The following is a 19,395-nucleotide window of genomic DNA, read 5'->3' as shown; positions in this document are numbered from 1 at the left end:
TCTAAAAGCAGTATCCACATAGTGGTGATTAATCAATCAAGAGGCGCTTGCAATGACTGAGGCAGGGACTGAGCCTGTGATTCTCTGTGCATAGTAAGGTAAGGTAAGGTGCTCTGTGTGAGTGAGTGTCACGGTGATAGTGCAATGGTGATAGTGGTCATGGTAATAGTGCAAATGAGTAAGTCCAACAGTGCAAGAATAAAGTCTATATATCTATATATCTATATGTTTAACTATTTTAAGAAAAGGTATAAGTGTGGCCACAGTTCGGCTGTGGCATGGAGGGAGGGGTTATGCATATGTGCTAATGTGCTAATATAGCATGCAAACAGTGAGGCAGAAAGACAGTGGTAAAAAGTATAACCTTTCGTAAAACTGTCCAAAAAAGACAGCCCCCTAAACAGATGGCATCATGTCATATGTTTCAATACATTCATATATGTTGTAATTCATATTAAGTTCATATCTTTTTAATAATTCATATTCTGTGACTTGCATAATTACTAATAGCCAACTAAGTATCTAGTAATTTCATATTGATTTAAACTATTAGACTACACTTTTCTTTAATGTTATTACATTGGTGGTGTGTAAGTCTAATTGACTGCCTGCCACTTTAAGGATGTGAGAGTAGCGTAATAACATTTCTAAGTGGATTGGAACGCTTGAATCTCACTGTGTTTGGCTACGATTGGAAATAACTTTTTGCATAGTGCATTACGATATGTGGATGGAATTCGGGATGTTTTCTATGTCATTAGTTAAAATAAATTTTAAAAAATAACTTGTATGAAATCATTCTTGGATCATAGAAGAGGTAAATGTCTTTGTTATTAATTTCTATGATTTTGGTAGCACTACGCAAACTGAGCCCACAAGCTAGCAAACATGACACGAGCTAAAAGGACATCTCCAGGTGTAAACGCTTGCCAATGGGTTGCATATTGTAGCCTACTCAAGTGTCAGTAAACCAAGTAGGCCTTAATTAACTTACTTTCATAGCCTAGGCAGGTTATCAACACAAGGTTGAGAGATGCAAGTAAAGCAGATCATTATCGTTAGCCTTCTATTTATTGTCATCAAAACTGCAGAGGAGTGAACAAGTTATAGGGCAGTCTCTGGTGTCTGCAGAAGTGAGTGTGGCATCTGACTCAATATTCTGCGCGAGGGACTGTTGTGGTAGGTGAAATTTCATGGGGAAACCATGATGATTGGTCAAATTTGCGAAAAAGTTGCAGTGTTTAGACAAAATTGTGAGGTCGCCCAGAATTCACGAGGATTTGCTGAATTTGCGTTAATTGTTGCGATCGCAACATCGCGAATTCCTGGAGGGACTGTTTTGTCAGATATTGAAGTGATGCACTCCAGTTCAGCTACCACTACAGAGCCAGCTTTCCTTACCAGCCTGTCAATTCGCCCCACATCCTTCTTCTTTGTGCTTCCTCCCCAGCATACCACTGCATAGAAGAATACGCTGGCAACAACGGACTGGTAGAACATCTTGAGGAGCTTGCTGCACACATTAAGGGACTGTTCATTATTTATAAACAGGGTCACCGGAGGGATTTTGAGTGCTTCAATCAAAAGTTGCATGACGCTCCCCTGCCTGCAAGACAGTTAACAACGATCCTCCAGCAACCTTTTCAGAAGAGTCATGACCCTCCCCAGCCAATTGTCGACACCTCCCACCCATGCTATTAAGCGCTATGAAAATACATGGACTTTAGCTGTCGTTCTAAACTCACCCTCTGCTTTCTGATCTTACACATCACACTTCACCAAGATGGTGGCCATTTCAGTAGATTTACTCACTAACATTGTTGTGGAAACACAATAAGCATGGAAACTAAATGCACACTTCCTGCAACTGCATTAGCCTACTTGAAATAAGTTACTCCTCTAGTAAGCATTCACATGAAATAAAACAATAAAACATTGAGACCATTCAACAAAGCACACTGGGTAATAACAAATTCAACACATGAACTTCTTGCTATGGACTCGTCTCTAGGCTTCCTCAGTCATTGTAAAGCTGCCGAAGCTGAACATTATCCAAAACTCAATTTCTCAGACGAGCGTCAATTTGGGAGCTTGCTACACTCCTTCCTTCTCAAATGACTTGAAAAGGCCGTTTGCACAATTTCACAAATAATCACAGGGACCGAAAAAAATAACTAACATGCCAACTTTTTCCGGGTTTAGGCCTATCATTTTAACTTTTCCCCGCTGTCTTGCCGTTTTAATATTTTCCCGTAGAATATCCCATATTACTGTAATACTCTCATAACATTAGTCCTGCATTCTGGCCTGTCAATGTGTTGTCCTGTTGTTACCCCTTGCCATTCCAGAGAAACAGATGTATTTAAATCATCGTTTTGCTTGCTTGAATGCGAATTCAGAGTGATGTTAACCTACAGGCCTATTTAAGTTAATGACGTGGTTGTCGTGAGAGCACGATTCATTGGCGCTTGCAGTGTTCGGCCGTAGGCTATGTCTACGTGCGCACCTGCCAGGCTAAGAGCCAAAGAAATCCCCCTGTATACACCAATCCGCGGCGAACTTTATGGGCGCCGCCATGTTGCCTGCCGCCATAACTGCGTGCCTGCGGAGTGTGATGGTGTGACACTTGCCGGTGCCTTCTAATGGCTTTTCAATGAAAGCATCCTGTCAGAGAATATCAAATAGGAGATCCTGCTCATGAAAAAATGTCAGGTGAAAGGGAACATTGGGTAGATGATGTCAGGCAGTGGCCAAAACTTACCGATGAAGGTAATTTATTGACAACATAATGTATTAAGACGTGTATTAATTAATGACAACAATAAACCTAACGCTGTCATTAGTAGCTGTGTTGCTAATATGTTCACAAGCTTCAGAAGTTGCAAATAACTATTAGCCACGACCACTTGTAGCAGTAAAATACATGTTCTTAATGGTATTCAGGATTATTTTATTAATCGTATGTATTTCATCCACTTTTAACGCACATCTTGGTCCTCCACACGACAAGGAACTCTGTAAGCCTGTAAACACACTCAATCAATGTGCAACAAAGGTTTGTGAATTTCACAAACGGTTTAATTCTAAGTCTGTATATTCCTACTGTTGTTAAAACAGCCGACCACACAACACGCTTGTCCCGGCATCACTGAGCAGCATCATTACTAAATAAAAATTAAGAAAAGAAGATTTAAGATCTACAGCTAACGTCTGCTACAGCCTCGGGACCAACATGTTGCTCGCTACTTCCTTAGCAGCAAAGGCAACGCGAGTAATGGCGGCGCTGCTTTACTTCCGTGTTTCGCCAGATTTGTGTATATTCACTCCAAGTTGATCTACCATAACTTACCAACTCTACCCTGTAGACCATAAACTTGCTATTTATATGACCAATGTATTTGTTCAACTTTATGAAGCAGAATTACGCACTGCTACTTGGAACGTAACACATTTTTGTTGGCAGGAGAGAGAATGACAGCGATTAACAAATTGCACTTGTTACTGGTTACCAATAAATAGGGCCTACTATATATTTTTTTTGCAAACAACAAAAACAGAAAGGATGGAGACAGCAAAGCTAAAGATGGGCAGGAACAAGGTCAATTGATAGAAATGCTTGTCAAAACGTTAGGAGCTGGATGTGTGGATGAATGAAGCACAAGTATGCTTTATAAGCATGCACACTGTTTAAAGTTAGGCTAGGCTACACGGTAAACTACAAGTAAACCAAAGTTACATTTAGCTTTTTTAGGGCTGGATAAAGTTGACCAAATGGATATAGGCTGTTAGGCGTGAATAAAGTAGGCTACTTTGTGGCTCCAACCCTTCCAACGTTAATGGGGACGAATGTTGACATTTTCCGTATTTTGCGTGAGAAACCTGGGAAATCTCCCTTATTTTCATTGTTCAATGTTGACAGAGCTATGGAACGAAAGAGAATGTTATATGGCGACAGAAATCAACAATCAAACAAGCCACTTTGATTTTTTGCTGTTTTCATTAATACAAAAGATGGGTGACCCCCCCTCCTAGACAAAAAAAAGTTAGGTGACCCTCCCTCAACAAAGAATAAAAAGACATGACCCTCCCCTATTTTCCTCCGGTGACCCCGTTATAAATAACGAACGGTCCCTAAAGGACCGCAGCCTCCTCAGGAAGTACAGCCTGCTCTGCCCTTTCTTGTAGAGCGCAGTGTTGGCTGACCAGTCCAGTTTATTGTCCAGGTGGAGACCCAGATACTTGTAGGTGCTTACCACCTCCACATTGACCCCATCAATGGGGACTGGTAGCAAGTGGGCTTAGACCAAGGGAAATCCACCACCATCTCCTTGGTCTTTGAAGTGTTGAGTTGAAGATGATTGAGTTTGCACCATTGCACAAAGTCCTCCACCAGGCTCCTGTACTCCTTCTCCTGCCCGTTCCTGATACACCCCAAAATTGCAGTATCGTCAGAAAACTTCTGCATGTGGCATGACTCGGTGTTGTAGCAGAAGTCAGATGTGTACAGGGTGAACAGGACTGGAGAGAGCACAGCTCCCTGTGGCACTCCGGTGCTGCTGATCACAGTGTCAGAGAGACAGTTCTTTAGTCTGACGAACTGTGGTCGCTTGGTCAGGTAATTTGTAATCCAGGTTACCAGGTGAGCGTCTACACCCATCTGCAAGAGCTTGTCTCCCAGTCTGAGGGGTTGGATGGTGTTAAAAGCACTTGAGAAATCAAAGAACATGATTCTCACAGCACTTTTCCCCTTGTCTAGGTGAGAATGTGACCTGTGTAGAAGATAAGTGATGGTATTAGCCCCATTACCCAATACCCCAACACTGTGTGTTCTATATTAGCCCCAATACCCGAACACTGTGTGTTCTAGCATATTAGCCCCGATACCGCAACACTGTGTTCTATATTAGCCCCAATACCCCAACACTGTGTGTTCTAGCATATTAGCCCCGATACCGCAACACTGTGTTCTATATTAGCCCCAATACCCCAACACTGTGTGTTCTAACATATTAGCCCCACTACCCCAACACTGTGTTCTATATTAGCCCCAATACCCCAACACTGTGTGTTCTAGCATATTAGCTCCACTACCCAAACACTGTGTTCTAACATATTAGTATAGTGTAGTATAGTATAGTATATATACTTTTTTGATCCCGTGAGGGAAATTTGGTCTCTGCATTTAACCCAATCGGTGAATTAGTGAAACACAAACAGCACACAGTGTACACACAGTGAGGTGAAGCACACACTAATCCGGGGCAGTGAGCTGCCTGCTACAACGGGCGGGCGGGGAGCAGTGAGGGGTTAGGTGCCTTGCTCAAGGGCACTTCAGCCGCGGCCCACTGGTCGGGGCTCGAACCGGCAACCCTCCAGTTACAAGTCCAGAGTGCTAACCAGTGGGCCACGGCTGCCCAAATTAACCCCACTACCCCAACACTGTGTTCTATATTAGCCCCAATATCCCAACACTGTGTGTTCTAACATATTAGCCCCACTACCCAATACCCCAACACTGTGTGTTCTAGCATATTAGCCCCACTACCCAATAGCCCAACACTGTTCTCTAACATATTAGCCCCAATAGCCCAACACTGCGTATCATATTAGCCCCACTACCCCAACACTGTGTGTTCTAATGATTCCATGCAAAGGCTTGGGCCCCTGGCCCCCTCGGTAGGCCCGTGCAGTAATCCATCCCCGAGTCCTGGTCTTGGACTCGGAAAAAGGGTGGTCTTGACTACAGCCCTGTTGTGTTCTAGCATATTAGCCCCAATACCCCAACACTGTGTGTTCTAACTTATTAGCCCCACTACCCAGTAGCCAATGCTCTGACCCTTTCAATCTGTTCCCAGAGGGTTTCCAGTTGAAACATTCAAAACCAACACAGATACTTAGAAATGAAAATTAAAACTTTTTTTTATTTTGCAGTAAAAGGAGGATCCCCAGGGCACACAAAAGTTAACGATGCTTTTTATATTTTATGCTTTTTATTTCTGAACGGTGCAGCAAAATGACTAACGTTTCAATGTAGGTTACATCTCCATCAGAGTCCATGGGGAGAGAGGCCCTGTCCAGTTAAAATGTGAACACCCTCAGGTGTGGGAAAGGGGCCGCACCTACAATTAGCCTGTGGCATCCCTGGGCCCACTCGCACTCCAATCATCAGCCAGAGGGGGGGCGTCGGCCCGTAAAAAGACAAATATGTGGTATAAAATACAATCATTATAAGAAACACAAGACAATAAGAGTTCCAGTGCAATAATAAACAGATCATATCACATTTCAAAGCATCATGAGCTTTTGTTCTTCAATCCCCTCTATGACTTGTAGCATATCAGAGCCAGCGTGGATGATCCGAGGGAAGGAACCCGAGTCCACTCACTTTAAATACTCCAGGTCTACAGGAAACCAGATCAACTTAATCCTCCACTTAGACCTCGAGACTCAAGTGTGTCAAGTGTATGGATCCAATATGCCTCCTTCCTCCATATGGGGTTTTTAAATGATGTCCGTGGTCTGCCCCAGAATCTGAATGATGGGGAACCTTGGTCTGCCTGCATATAATGTCTTGCGACAGCATAATTAGCGTTTTGAGTTCGTATCGCCATATTGACCTTGGAAGCGTGCTGCAAGTGTGTGTGTGTGTGTGTGACCAGTAGGAACGGCTGCAGTGCCCTTGAGCAAGGCACCTAACGCCTCACTGCTCCACGAGCGCCGCTGTTGATGCAGGCAGCTCACTGCGCCAGGATTAGTGCGTGCTTCACCTTACTGTGTGTACACTGTGTGCTGTGTGTGTTTCACTAATTCACGGATTGGGATAAATGCAGAGACCAGAGAGTGTGCATTGCCAGTCTGGTTCATGGCTGCTGCGTCGCGTTTCATGTGAGAAACGTCCCTGATGTGGCACTGCTGCAGCCAGTCTGATTATTAAAATATCTCTTCACCGTTGAATGGAAACGCTTCCAATATGCTTGCGTGAAAAATAGGCGCCAGTCCTATTTGTAGCATGCACACGTTTTCAGCACGGCTCAAGCCACACCTGAGACGTGCGTGTCACGCAGGTAGTGTGCAAGCTCTAACATGTTAACATGGGAGCGGAAATAAAAACATACAGGTAACGCAGCTGACAGGCAGTTGCCACGCTTGCGGTCTGAATAGGGCCAGTGTTCAAAATGCTAATCTCATAGCACAGCAAAGGCTCATGGGAAGTGTAGGCCTGGCCAGTTCTAGAGTAAGCCTACATATGCAGGAAGTGTAGTCCTGTTCTCCTGTTTTGTAGTCCTCTTCTTTTCACTCCTGGTCTCCTCAATCTAGTCCTCTCATGTCCAGAGAACTCAAAGATTCGTTTGTTACTCACAAACACGGCCATTATGCTAACAAACACACACACGGCCATTATGCTAACACACACACACACAGCCATTATGCTAACACACAGGCATTCCTGTCCGACATCTCATCCTTTCAGGAGAGGCGTTAGTCAAAGTGACTAACACAGGTGTGCACACACACGAGGCACAAAGCAATGCAGAGACGGGGAAAAGCTTTCAGTCACAGCGAACTCTTTGGCAGACTTGTCCCTGGTGATCAACATAATAAAATAAATAAAAACAACTTCACTCCTGTGCTCATCCAGGCCCTTCATTCTGCAACAGTTCTGTCAACACACCTCCAGCTTCAGGGGGAGTGTTTTTTCTCTCCCGAAACACACACACACACACACACACACACACACACACACACTCCAACTGATGTCCAGAAGTGCACTCTCCTGAGTCTTATAAAGTAAACTAAATCGAACCGAATCTCCCTTTGTGACAGTGTAGTAAGTAGTGTGTGTGTGTGTGTGTGTGTGTGTGTGTGAAATCACAAAAGTCTTATCCACCGGAGTGGAACAGGCACCATCAGTGGATTCTTCCTTGATTGTCCAGGTTCTCTGGATAGCAAACAAATCAAACATTACACAAAACAAAACAAACAAATCAAACATTACACAAAACAAAACAAAAAACAAATGAAGGAAGGAAAATATGGCTGCTTGGCACAGTCTCTCATGCCAGCTCCCCCCCAGTCAGCAGAGCCCCAGAGACTGGACTGTGCCACCCTGTGCTGAGGAGTGGTCAGCTGGCCTTCCACAGCGGAACAGAACGCCCCTCATGTGCCCCTGCCACCCACCCCTGGGCAGGCAAGTACACACACACACACACACACACACACAGTGTATGCGCGTGTGTGTGTGTGTGTGTTGGGCACCAGGCAGGCCGTGCACCAGGGCAGGTTGGGCGGGTTAGATGCTGTCGTAGTCAGAGTCACGCTTGCGTTGGACGGCGAGCCACTCGGCCACGAAGAAACTGAGCGTGCCCAGAAAACCCATCACCACCAGCACCAACAGCTGCCAGTGCAGCAGCAGGTAGTTACTGTACAGGAACGCCACTGCCGCCATGATGGACTACACACACACACACACAAACAAACACACAGAGAGAGAGAGAAAGACATCATTAGACCAACAAGATTAACAGATGATTCTCTAACAGGACTGTCCTATCACAGGATCGTGTTCTACTCTGTCTGCACTCTGATTGGTTCGAGAAATATCTATCACAGAGCTATCTGCACTTTGATTGGTCTGTTCTCAATGCTTTCTGATCTGATAGGTTGGCACACTAATTTGAATGTGCAATGACAGGCAATTGCTCTGAGCTGTGCTCTGATTGGTCAGTGCAGTGGCCATGGTGACCTACCTGGATGAATTTGAAGACGGCGAAGGCTGGGGCACTGTCCTCGCGGAACATGTATCCCACAATGCTTAGCAGCTGCGTGTTGAAGCAGCTGTCTCCAAAACCCAGCAGGAAACTACACAACAGAGCCACCTCTACACTGCCAGGACAACACACACACACACACACACACATTACACATCCTACTCACACAAACACAATACCCACTGAAGCTGAAGTTCCTTTCAAAACTTTACTTAGGTTTCACTGTAAAACTAAGCAGACCTTACAGAATAGAAACTAATGCATTAGCTTATGGCTAATGTATATGAGAAATCCCATAGAGATGCTAACGGTTAGCATAATAAAAGTTGATAAAAAGTTGATATTTAGAGCGAACTTCAGTCCATTTACAAAAGGGTAACATTTCAAAAAGGGAGATTTATTTGTTTACAACTGACCAAATGCCTAATGTTTACATATAATACCGTGTAGAAAAAATAATGTGACTAACTCATCAATGCCACTTGAACTAAGTAGCCGCACAAAATAAACATTAGGTGTGCGTGTGACAATGTGGATCACTAGCGATCACGTGACTTGATCTGCTGCAGCCAGGAGCTTCTCTCGCATACACCTCCTGGATTTTGGGGGCAGCCGTGGCCCACTGGTTAGCACTCTGGACTTGTAACCGGAGGGTTGCCGGTTCGAGCCCCGACCAGTGGGCTGCGGCTGAAGTGCCCTTGAGCAAGGCACCTAACCCCTCACTGCTCCCCGAGCGCCGCCATTGTAGCAGGCAGCTCACTGTGCCGGGATTAGTGTGTGCTTCACGTCACTGTGTGCTGTTTGTGTTTCACTAATTCACCGATTGGGTTAAATGCAGAGACCAAATTTCCCTCATTATATATATATACACTCTCTCTGGCTCACCTGGGCGTGATGAAGGCCTGCAGGTGTGTCCCCTCCTCAGGTGCGATGGGAGCGTCGCTGGCGATGTTGAGGAAGATCAGGAAGAACCCCACAAAGTGTGTGACCAGCCCCAGCAGCACCACAGGGTTCCGTCCCACCTGGATATACTTATTCAGCATCCCAAATATGCCCCCTCCTGGACAGACAGCGCAAGTACACCCAGTCACTCACCATCAGGATACACTGGCAACACCCAACTCACTCACACCCTTTACAAAACACATCAGCACTTTCAACACCCTTCACTAAACAGAGCAGCACTTTCTACTAAGATTAGCAACAGAGAGTCTCCCAGTCTCACTTGAGGACGTCATTGCTTGATCACACTACCATGGCACTTTGCAGTTAATATCACACGAGTAGAACATCAGAAGCCAGAATGTAGGCAGATTTCACCAACAGGACCCTGGACTGTTGACAGTGTAGAGAGTTTGATCTGTGCTTAAACCAGGCTGGACTAGGGGTCATTATCAAAGAGGACAAGCAAGCACTTCACAATGACATCACAGAGAACACAACACACACACACACACACACACACACACACCCAGGATCTCCCCGATGCCGATGCAGATGCCAGAGAGGCCGATCAGGCTCTTGGCGTTGTCTCCAAACACAGTCATGGCCCCAATGCTGGTGCCATATACGCCACTGTAGAAGGTCAACTCCAGCCCTGTAGGGCACCGGGGCCAGAAAGGTCAAAGGTCACACACATGAACACACACACACACACAGGGACATTAAAACAGTCACTCTATAGGTGGACGAAGGCAAGCTTTTAATGGGCAAGTGGGAACACACACTCTCTGTCTTCACCTCATCACATACGTCACATGTATAAAATGCTACTTCTTACCCGTGTAGGCTATGGATATACTGAGCAACAGCATTTCTTTGGTGACAAACAGCTTCAAAGCCTTCTCTGTGAAACACACACAAACACAACAGTGACCAATGGCAGTGTACGACAACCAAAGTTGAAACGAGAGAGAGGACTTAAATAACAGCGCTGGACTTACTGAAGGCGTCCAGGGCCTGGAAGCCTAAACCAGGAGGTGCTCTGTAAACAACAACAACAACAAAATTAAGACAGGCAGAGCTGCAGTTCAGAATGCAAATGTAAATGTTCTAACTGATAAAATGTGTAAATATTCTACCTGTAATAAAATGTGTAAATGTTTTAAATCCTCTTTTACTTTAAATGTTCTAACTGTAATAAAATGTGTAAATGTTGTGACCAGGGTAGGAATTTCACGGCCCCTTGCGTTGGCCGTGAGGCCCCTTTGAAAATCAGAGGTTTACAGGGTACGGTGGCCTTGGTACCCCCTTCTTTCAATATTCTGCTTTGCGTCCTACTAATAGCAATTTTATTTAGCCTGTGGCCTGTCAAAATAAGTTGAACTACTCGCGAAGTAGCCTATTCATCACACAGACATCCGCATTATCACATGAAAGAGCTTTTCTCAGCTTTTTAAGCGATGTTAGCCGATAATTGCTGTGTTGAGCGGTTCATGAGAAAAGTAAATAATATAATTCAATTTAATCATACATTCTACTGAAGGTTTTCGTCCCATGATCTCCCTACCCATTCATCTCGGTGGAATACTTTACGAACCCTTCTTTTAACACATGACAAACCATATATCAGAATAAACAGGAGACCTTACGAACACAAAGGTGTAAAGCAGTCCCTGTACAGTTAGCCGTTCAGTAATCCAGTTTTGAATTTGCAGTAAAGTTCGACATACATGGATGTCTCCAAATTTGGGCTTTAAGTTTTACAATGTGTTTAAATTGTTCCACATGATTTCATAACGGGCCAAATACAAAATAAATGTTACAAATATCGCCTAGATATTGGTAAATCAGTACAGCTGACTAAGAATTTGTGAAAGTAGCCTTAATGATCACAAAATGCTAAGCATGCATCTAGGCTATTTGAGTTTCTTAAAGCTGAGCTGTGATTAAATTGTTCAATACATGATTTCATAACAGGCCAAATATAAAATAAATGTTATATATATAGCCTAGATAGTCAGATGATTTACAGTTCTATGTAATATGTCATGTTTTCATTTCATGTTTTTGTAATGTTTCATACAGTGATGCAGGTCTACTGCAGTGAATATGCTAAACTTTGATCATTGTTATAGCCAACTACTGTATAGTTAACTTTGGCCTTGGTGCCCTGACATGTGGCCTTGGTGCCCCCCACCAAATACGCCCAACTGAAGGCCAAGTGGCCTTGCCCCCAGAATGGTGAAATTCCAAGCCTGGTTGTGACCAACGCAGGACACCATGCACGCAGGACACCATCTCCCCTCCTAAACATCTCTGTCCTGTGCAAAGCTGCAGGACACCATCTCTCCTCCTAAACATCTCCGTCCTGTGCAGATGACATGGCACTCCGTTTAATTAATTATTGAGTTTATCTAATGACTGCTGTAACTCAAGCCAGCGTGGCAGCAACTCTTCCTTTCAGAGGATCTATGGTTTGTGTGTGTGTGTGTGTGTGTGTGCGCGTGTCTGTGTGTGTGTGCGTGTGTCTCCCCCTGCTGAACTCACGCAAGCACTGCAGGGCTGCTGTCTGTGAGTGTGGTTTCCGCGGGCAACAGAGACTCGGAGGCCTCAGAAGGGGCGGGGTCTGGTTCGACCCGCTGGATCAGGAAAAACAGGAAGCTCCCCACCAGACTAATGACCGTCAAGGAGATGAACAGCGTCTGGCGGTCCTTATCTGGACACACACACACACACACACACAGAAGAAACATCATCCATTAAACACACAATTCAATGAGCACAACCAGGCTGATGACTGTGACAGACATGATTGATAAACTGATGACCCCCCCCAATACACACACACACACACACACACACCACATGACCATTCATCACATACACACACATGCATCATTCCCAGAACATAATCTCTTACAGTCATCAGTCTCAACACACACACAGACAGAGAAAAAGCAATAATCTGCTAAAATCAGCTGCACTTCTATTCAATTCCTAGAAGTTAATCTGTCCCCAGTGGTCAATAAAGAACTGTGGAATCTCCCTCAGAGTCAAAAGACTTTGTGTGTGTGTGTGACACAGTCCCCATGGGTATGTCTGTGTGAATCTTTTAGTGAGTGTATGTGTATATACTGATTTCTGTTAGTCGCTGTATGTATGTGTCTGTATGATTGTGTGTGTGTGTGTGTGTGTGTGTGTGTGTGTGTGGGTAATGCATGTGTGTATGATTGTGTGTGTATGACACAGTCCCCATGGGTATGTCTGTGTGTCTTTAGTGAGTGTGTGTGTATATAATGATTTCTGTTGTATGATTATGTGTGTGTATGATTGTGTGTGGGTAATGCATGTGTGTGTATGATTGTGTGTGGGTAATGCATGTGTGTATGATTGTGTGCCAGGCGATGTAGATGCATACAGTGTGTGTAAGAACATGCTAGAACACAGAGAAGAAAGGACATGTGGTTTGTTATGGTGTTGTGTCAATCCCAATAGTTCAATGTGTCTTTAGTTAATGATAAGGGTGTGTTAATGGGTAACTTCCATCTTAGTGTATGATTTTGTATTTTATCTTTAATACATGTGTGTATGATTATTGTGTAGGCAATACATGTGGGTGTATAATGCATGGGTGTAGTGATTATTCATGTTTAGTTAAGATATGTGTGTGTATGATTGTGTGGGTAATAGCTATGTGTGTATGATAGTGTGTTTCTGGTGTGTGTATGTGTGTGTGTGTGTGTGTTTCTGGTGTAGCAGACACTTTGTATTTGGAGGAACACTCCAATGTTTTGGGAAATCAGCTTATCTGAGTTGGATAAGACGATCGGCCCCTTCTCTTCTCTGTGCATGCAATAACCCAGTCTGACACCGTTAGCCTAGCTTAGCATAATTAACTGCTAGTGGGTTCCTCCAGGTAGGCTAGCTTAACATAATTAACTGCTAGTGGGTTACTCCAGGTAGCCTAGCTTAGCATAATTAACTGCTACTGGGTTATACTGTTAGCCTATCTTAGCATAATTAACTGCTAGTGGGTTACTCTAGGTAGCCTATATTAGTATAATTAACTGCTTGTGGGTTACTCCAGGTAGCCTAGCTTAGCATAATTAACTGCTACTGGGTTATACTGTTAGCCTAGCTTAGCATAATTCATTGCTACTGGGTTACACTGTTAGCCTAGCTTAGCATAATTAACTGCTAGTGGGTTACTCCAGGTAGCCTAGCTTAGCATAATTATCTTAACATAATTAACTTCTAAAATTTCCCCTTGAGGATCAATAAAGTATCTATCAATCAATCTCTATCTATCTATCTATCTATCTATCTATCTATCTATCTGCTAGTGGGTTACTCCAGGTAGCCTAGCTTAGTATATTTAACTGCTACTGGTTTACACTGTTAGCCTAGCTTAGCATAATTAATTGCTAGTGGGTTACACCAGGTAGCCTATAGCTCCCGGCTCCCTATAGGCAGACAGACAGGCAGGCAAACAGACAGACAGAGTTAGCTATAGGCTCCCCTATAGGCAGACAGACAGACAGGCAGACAGACAGATGAATGCTTACCTAAACTGCAGCAGGGCCCAGAAAATGCCGCTGTTCCGGCCGATGGTGCTGTCTGAGGAGTTAATGGTCAACAGGTTCCCCTGGGCAGTCCACAACACTGAAGAGAAGAGAAGAGAGTATATGACCTACTGTATACTTCTGTAATATGTTTGGAAGTTGACTTCTACTAAAGTAGTGGAGACATGTGATTGTGTGCATTTCAAACTCTACAGGGGAAGTGGTTGAGCACTGCTCTCCCATGCCCACATCCACGGCTGTGGATGCCCTTGAGCAAGGCACCTAACCCCTCCCTGCTCCCCGAGCACCGCTGTAGCAGGCAGCTCACTGCTCTGGGTTAGTGTGTGCTTCACCTCCCTGTGTGTTCACTGCGTGGTTCACTAATTCACGGATGGGATAAATGCACCAATGACACCAAATTCCTTGTATACGCAAGTGCACTTGGCCTATAAACCTGATTTACATTTACAGTTAAGTGTTTTCATCTTTTTAAACATTTCCATTTACTTGGACCAAACGGTTACCTGCTGCGGCGATGCCGACCACAACTGACGCCGTGTAGAAACTCCAGGTCAGCGGATGGATAAACATGGCAATGTAGCCACTACAGAAGAGAGAGAGAGAGAGAGAGAGAGAGAGAGAGAGAGAGAGAGAGAGAGAGAGAGAGAGAGAGAGAGATTGAATGCTAATATCTTGACTCTTATGCTACGTTTACGTGTGTGTGTGTGTAGCTCACCTGTAGAGGAGACCACTGAAGAACATGGCCAGCTGTGGACCAATGACGGCCACCACTGAGGGAGCGATGAGGTTGGAGGCCGAGAACACGCCATAGATGATGGACATACTAAACAAACAAACAAACTTTTAGTAAGTCACCTATTCATTCATTCATTCATTCATTCCAGGTCTTTCCTATAATGGCGGCCGTATCCACCAACATTAAGTGTTTCATCATGAAGTCTGCTCATCCTGCTCATTAGCGACTCTGAAGACTTTTAATTCAAATTAGAAACTCTAAAGCAATCGTTTCAGTGGTTCATCAACTCGTGAAACAGGGTGAAAGGCACTTCTGCATTTGCTTCGCGGCCCTCTATCGGCTATAACCGCACTATGTTAGTTTGCCAGATCGGGTAGCGGATCTTTAGTTCAATGGAATGAGACATAAGAAACTACAAAATTTGACTTGTTTCTGATGTCGCAATACGTCATACTTTCATTGAATCATGCAACATACTCTACCGTGTCTGTGGACATGCTATTTGCAAAGCCGGTGCTAGATAAACAAATAGCATGCGTGCAACAGAGGAAAAGTGCTTTAGTGTGGCTATATACTTCCTGTTTTTCTTTTCCTGCTGAGGGCCATGGTAATGCTCAGGGAAATGAGATCCGTCACAGCTATGGGGATTATCATCGGTGACTTAAACCTGTTGAGGAGTGAATTATTTTCCTGGTTCCTTCTAGAATTCTACGGAAACGATCTATAGTTTCAGTGTTCTTTATACAGTCTATGGGGAAAATCTCTGAGGGTAATTGTCGCATCATAATGCGGAACTCTCGGTTTGTGAACATTCTAATCACATATTGTGATGCGGCCTTTACATGGCGTCCTAAAGCTGCTGTGTGTAGTAGTAGTGTGGGTCTCATACTCTGACCTCGGCCACATAAGATGGCGGAACGACACAGAGGTGAGCGGCTGCCAGGCTGTGATGTTTGTCACATCATGTGAGTGTGATGGTGTGTGAGTGTGATAGTTGAGTTACGCAACAGGGGTGGTAAAATCCACACGGTCATGTCCTACACACTCCGCTAGAAGAGACGGTGAAGCAAACACACACACCCTTTAACATCCAGCAAACACACACACACCATCCAGCAAACACACACCCTTTAACATCCAGCAAACACACACCAATCACCATCCAACAAACACACACACACACACTGAGAGCTGTGCTGACCTGCTGAGCACACACACACAGAGAGCTGTGCTGACCTGCTGACACACACACACACACACACAGAGAGCTGTGCTGAGCGCAAGCACACACACACACAGAGAGCTGTGCTGACCTGCTGAGCTGGGTGACTGCATTCAATTACCCTCTCAGAGACAGGAATGCAGTGTCACTATTAGATTAAGCCACGGTCATCAGACAGTTTAGGGACCGTGTGTGCGAGACAGTTTTAGTCCCAATAAAATAAAAAAATAAATAAACACTAACCAGGAAACGTCCTCATATCCATATTTGGTACACAGGGATCCGCATGCCAGAATGAGCCAAATCCTGCGTCTCAGTCAGCATGGAATCACCAGTAAGAACAGTGAAACGTTCTAGACTCCTAGTACAATAGAACCGGTGTCAGAGTAATGAGGGACCACCCTAGAGTTGGCTGGTGTTCAGCTGCTAACACGGTTCTAAAGAGTGACGTAACTTAATAATGAAGCTGGCTGGTGTGTTGGTGCGTGTGTGTGCATCCATTCCGTGTACGAGAGAACCAGTAGCTGAGAGACCTCTCAGTGCTGGAACTGAGAGAACCTGTAACACTATAGGGTGGTAGAACCCCTAGCACCATGAGGTAGGGTGTTAGAACCTGATGTGGTACCTGGTGTATCCGCTGCCATGGAAGTCTGAGCTGTTGTAGCTCTTCAGAACGGTTTGCTGGGAAGACAAGAAGGAACCACGTTTATGAAACCACACGGAACCACGTTTATGAAACCACACGGTATCAGGACAGAGGACAAAAACATATCGGCCACTTTACCTGATTTTACACATTACATTTAAACTTATTTCACCTCATTGCATTTCACTGAACAGTGCACAACACTCGCTTGGCTGGAGGCTGGAGCTCTGCCCATCTTAAACTGTTGATGTTGCCTCGCACTTGATTTGATGTCTGAGGCAGTACAGACCCACACTAGCACTTAGGCTAACATTCAGGGATGACACAGCTACCATAGGCTAGGCCTTTATCCAGAATGGAACAGGTTTATCAGGTGTCGGAGAAAGGCGCTGTACGACCAACTTACTTCCCTGACAAAACTGACACACTTTTTCAGTTTGGGGCAGGTTATCTGCCGCTTTCGTTTCCTTATAATCTCGCCTGCATTATAGTAGGGCCTATATTTTACTTTTTAATTGTTCGGTTTGACGTCACGTTACCTCGATGTTCCCGCATGTTTGAAAGGCGGTGAACATGAACATAAACCCGAAGCCGAGGACGATGATGTTGAGCAGCGACTTTCCTTCGGGGCTCATGTTGACGGGACGCTCTCGCTGTGTCACCACAACGTCTCACGGCCACCTATCAGCATAGGTCAGAGGAAAGAGAAATTATATTTTACATCGCTACACTGACATGATCAAAGCCTAATAAAACTAATGGCAGACAAATCGGTTTCATTGTACAGGATATTCAGACATGAGAAGAGTCGACGTGAGAAGCTGTACACCAGTTAGCTAGATAATTAAGCACAAACAATAAGCTAAGGTCTTTCATTAGCGGTCTTGTGGCGACGTTTTACCGACACAGAGACAATGGTTGGCTACGCAAACGTTTTTCCATGATATTGAGGTCTACTAATCACAACTGATCTTAAACGAGACGGATGCCATCAGCATCTCAACTTACCGAATGTATCAGTGGTGTAGTTTAACGTTGAGTTTCAAACCAGTTTTCGGGTTAAACAAAAGGTCCCATCATTATAACCTTTGCGAGCAGATCCCAGTCGCGTGCAGATAGGACTGTCATGAAAACCATGTGACTTGCCGACTAGCTGGTCAAGTTTTCCTGTGTGACCACTGTATCTACGGCAGAACATCAAATATGCTGTCGCTGGTGTTTTTCAATTTACGATTTATGGCTTCACCGCGGACGTCTGTCATGTGAGGCGTCAGCTGACCGACACTGCAGACTCACATGTCACAGTGCACTATGGGAAAATGAGTTCCACAAGAGAATTTCGATGGGCTCTGGTCCCACATATACTTACATACATACTTTTCTTTTACTGTCTATGTTACATACAAGTGTGGCTCTGTTGTTTCAGCCTGTACTCATTTGTGCTCTAATGACCTCAGTGTTGTTGTTCAATGATGTTCATGTTGTTTGGGCCTACTGTATATATACAAAGGCCCAAACACATGCAACATAAATATGTCAGCCTCTGGGAAACCCCAAACATCTGGGTCTCTATCTGGTATCCAATAAATATGTCAGCCTCTGAGAAACCCTAAACATTTGGGTCTATCTGGTGTCCAGTAACTTCATGGTCTGTATCTGGTATCCAATAAGTTCCTGGTTTGTTTTTAGAGAGAACAGGGAACTCGTCACTCCTTCTGCAAACAGCCAACTGGACGGTTGTGAATCACACCCACAGAGTTAAACAGGCTGCAGCAGTAACCTCCTCTGTGTGAGATCGTATAGAGTAAAAACGGCTGCAGCAGTAACCTCCTCTGTGTCTCTGTGTGTGATCGTAGAGAGTAAAAACGGTTGCAGTCTCTCTCTCTCTCTCTCTCGTATTGTCACAAGGCGTCGGGCGTTGCTTGGTAACAGCAGCAGGAGCTGTCACAGTTTGCTTGTGCTCAGACTCAGTTCTAAAAGTTCAGAGTTGAACTTAGGGTCTCATACACACCGCTACCATGGTCAACTGACGCTAACAGTATAGTTGTTCAATCTATCCATTGACATGCATCATCACAACTGTGCATCTAATAGTAATTTTATTCTTTTTACAACAAGTTGTTCAGAGGCTGGTTATTGTTCAGCCCTCACACAAAACATGAATACAATTTCAACCTCAATGACACGGATTCAATTTAAGAAAGATTAAAAACTTTAATTAACAACAATGCATTTTATAAAACAGCAAATATTTGCACATTTCACCATTCTTGGCCTAAATTAACATAGTGGGCTACATTCAAGTAGGATCGGCCATTTAACATAAATAAATCAAATACAAAAACAGTGTGTATCCTCAATCAATCTGCCCCCACTCGCTTCCCCTGGGTGTCTGTACCCTGTGAAACTGTGTGACCTCCTCAGCCACCACCCTGAGGGACTCAGAAAACACACACACGAGACGTGGTTTACGAATGCCCAGAGCCGTTTATTGGGCG

General features: G+C 44.4%; 1 protein-coding gene across 1 annotated transcript; it reads right to left on the bottom strand.

The window, feature by feature from the left end:
* Nucleotides 1-5,901: 5,901 nt before the first annotated feature.
* LOC125287452 (UNC93-like protein MFSD11) lies at nucleotides 5,902-18,155 on the bottom strand. Its single transcript, XM_048233297.1, is given in 15 exon segments — nucleotides 5,902-8,452; nucleotides 8,748-8,883; nucleotides 9,654-9,828; nucleotides 10,240-10,365; nucleotides 10,549-10,614; nucleotides 10,712-10,752; nucleotides 12,258-12,429; nucleotides 13,089-13,122; nucleotides 13,125-13,146; nucleotides 14,276-14,372; nucleotides 14,797-14,876; nucleotides 15,009-15,116; nucleotides 16,877-16,932; nucleotides 17,437-17,578; nucleotides 17,906-18,155. Coding segments are annotated over 14 exon segments (1,371 nt in total). The 5' UTR covers nucleotides 17,533-17,578; nucleotides 17,906-18,155; the 3' UTR covers nucleotides 5,902-8,290.
* Nucleotides 18,156-19,395: the final 1,240 nt, after the last annotated feature.

This window comes from Alosa alosa, chromosome 22, assembly GCF_017589495.1.
Source record: "Alosa alosa isolate M-15738 ecotype Scorff River chromosome 22, AALO_Geno_1.1, whole genome shotgun sequence".
In the NCBI taxonomy this organism is placed as follows: Eukaryota; Metazoa; Chordata; class Actinopteri; order Clupeiformes; family Clupeidae; genus Alosa; species Alosa alosa.
This window is presented reverse-complemented; position numbering and strand designations above follow the sequence as displayed.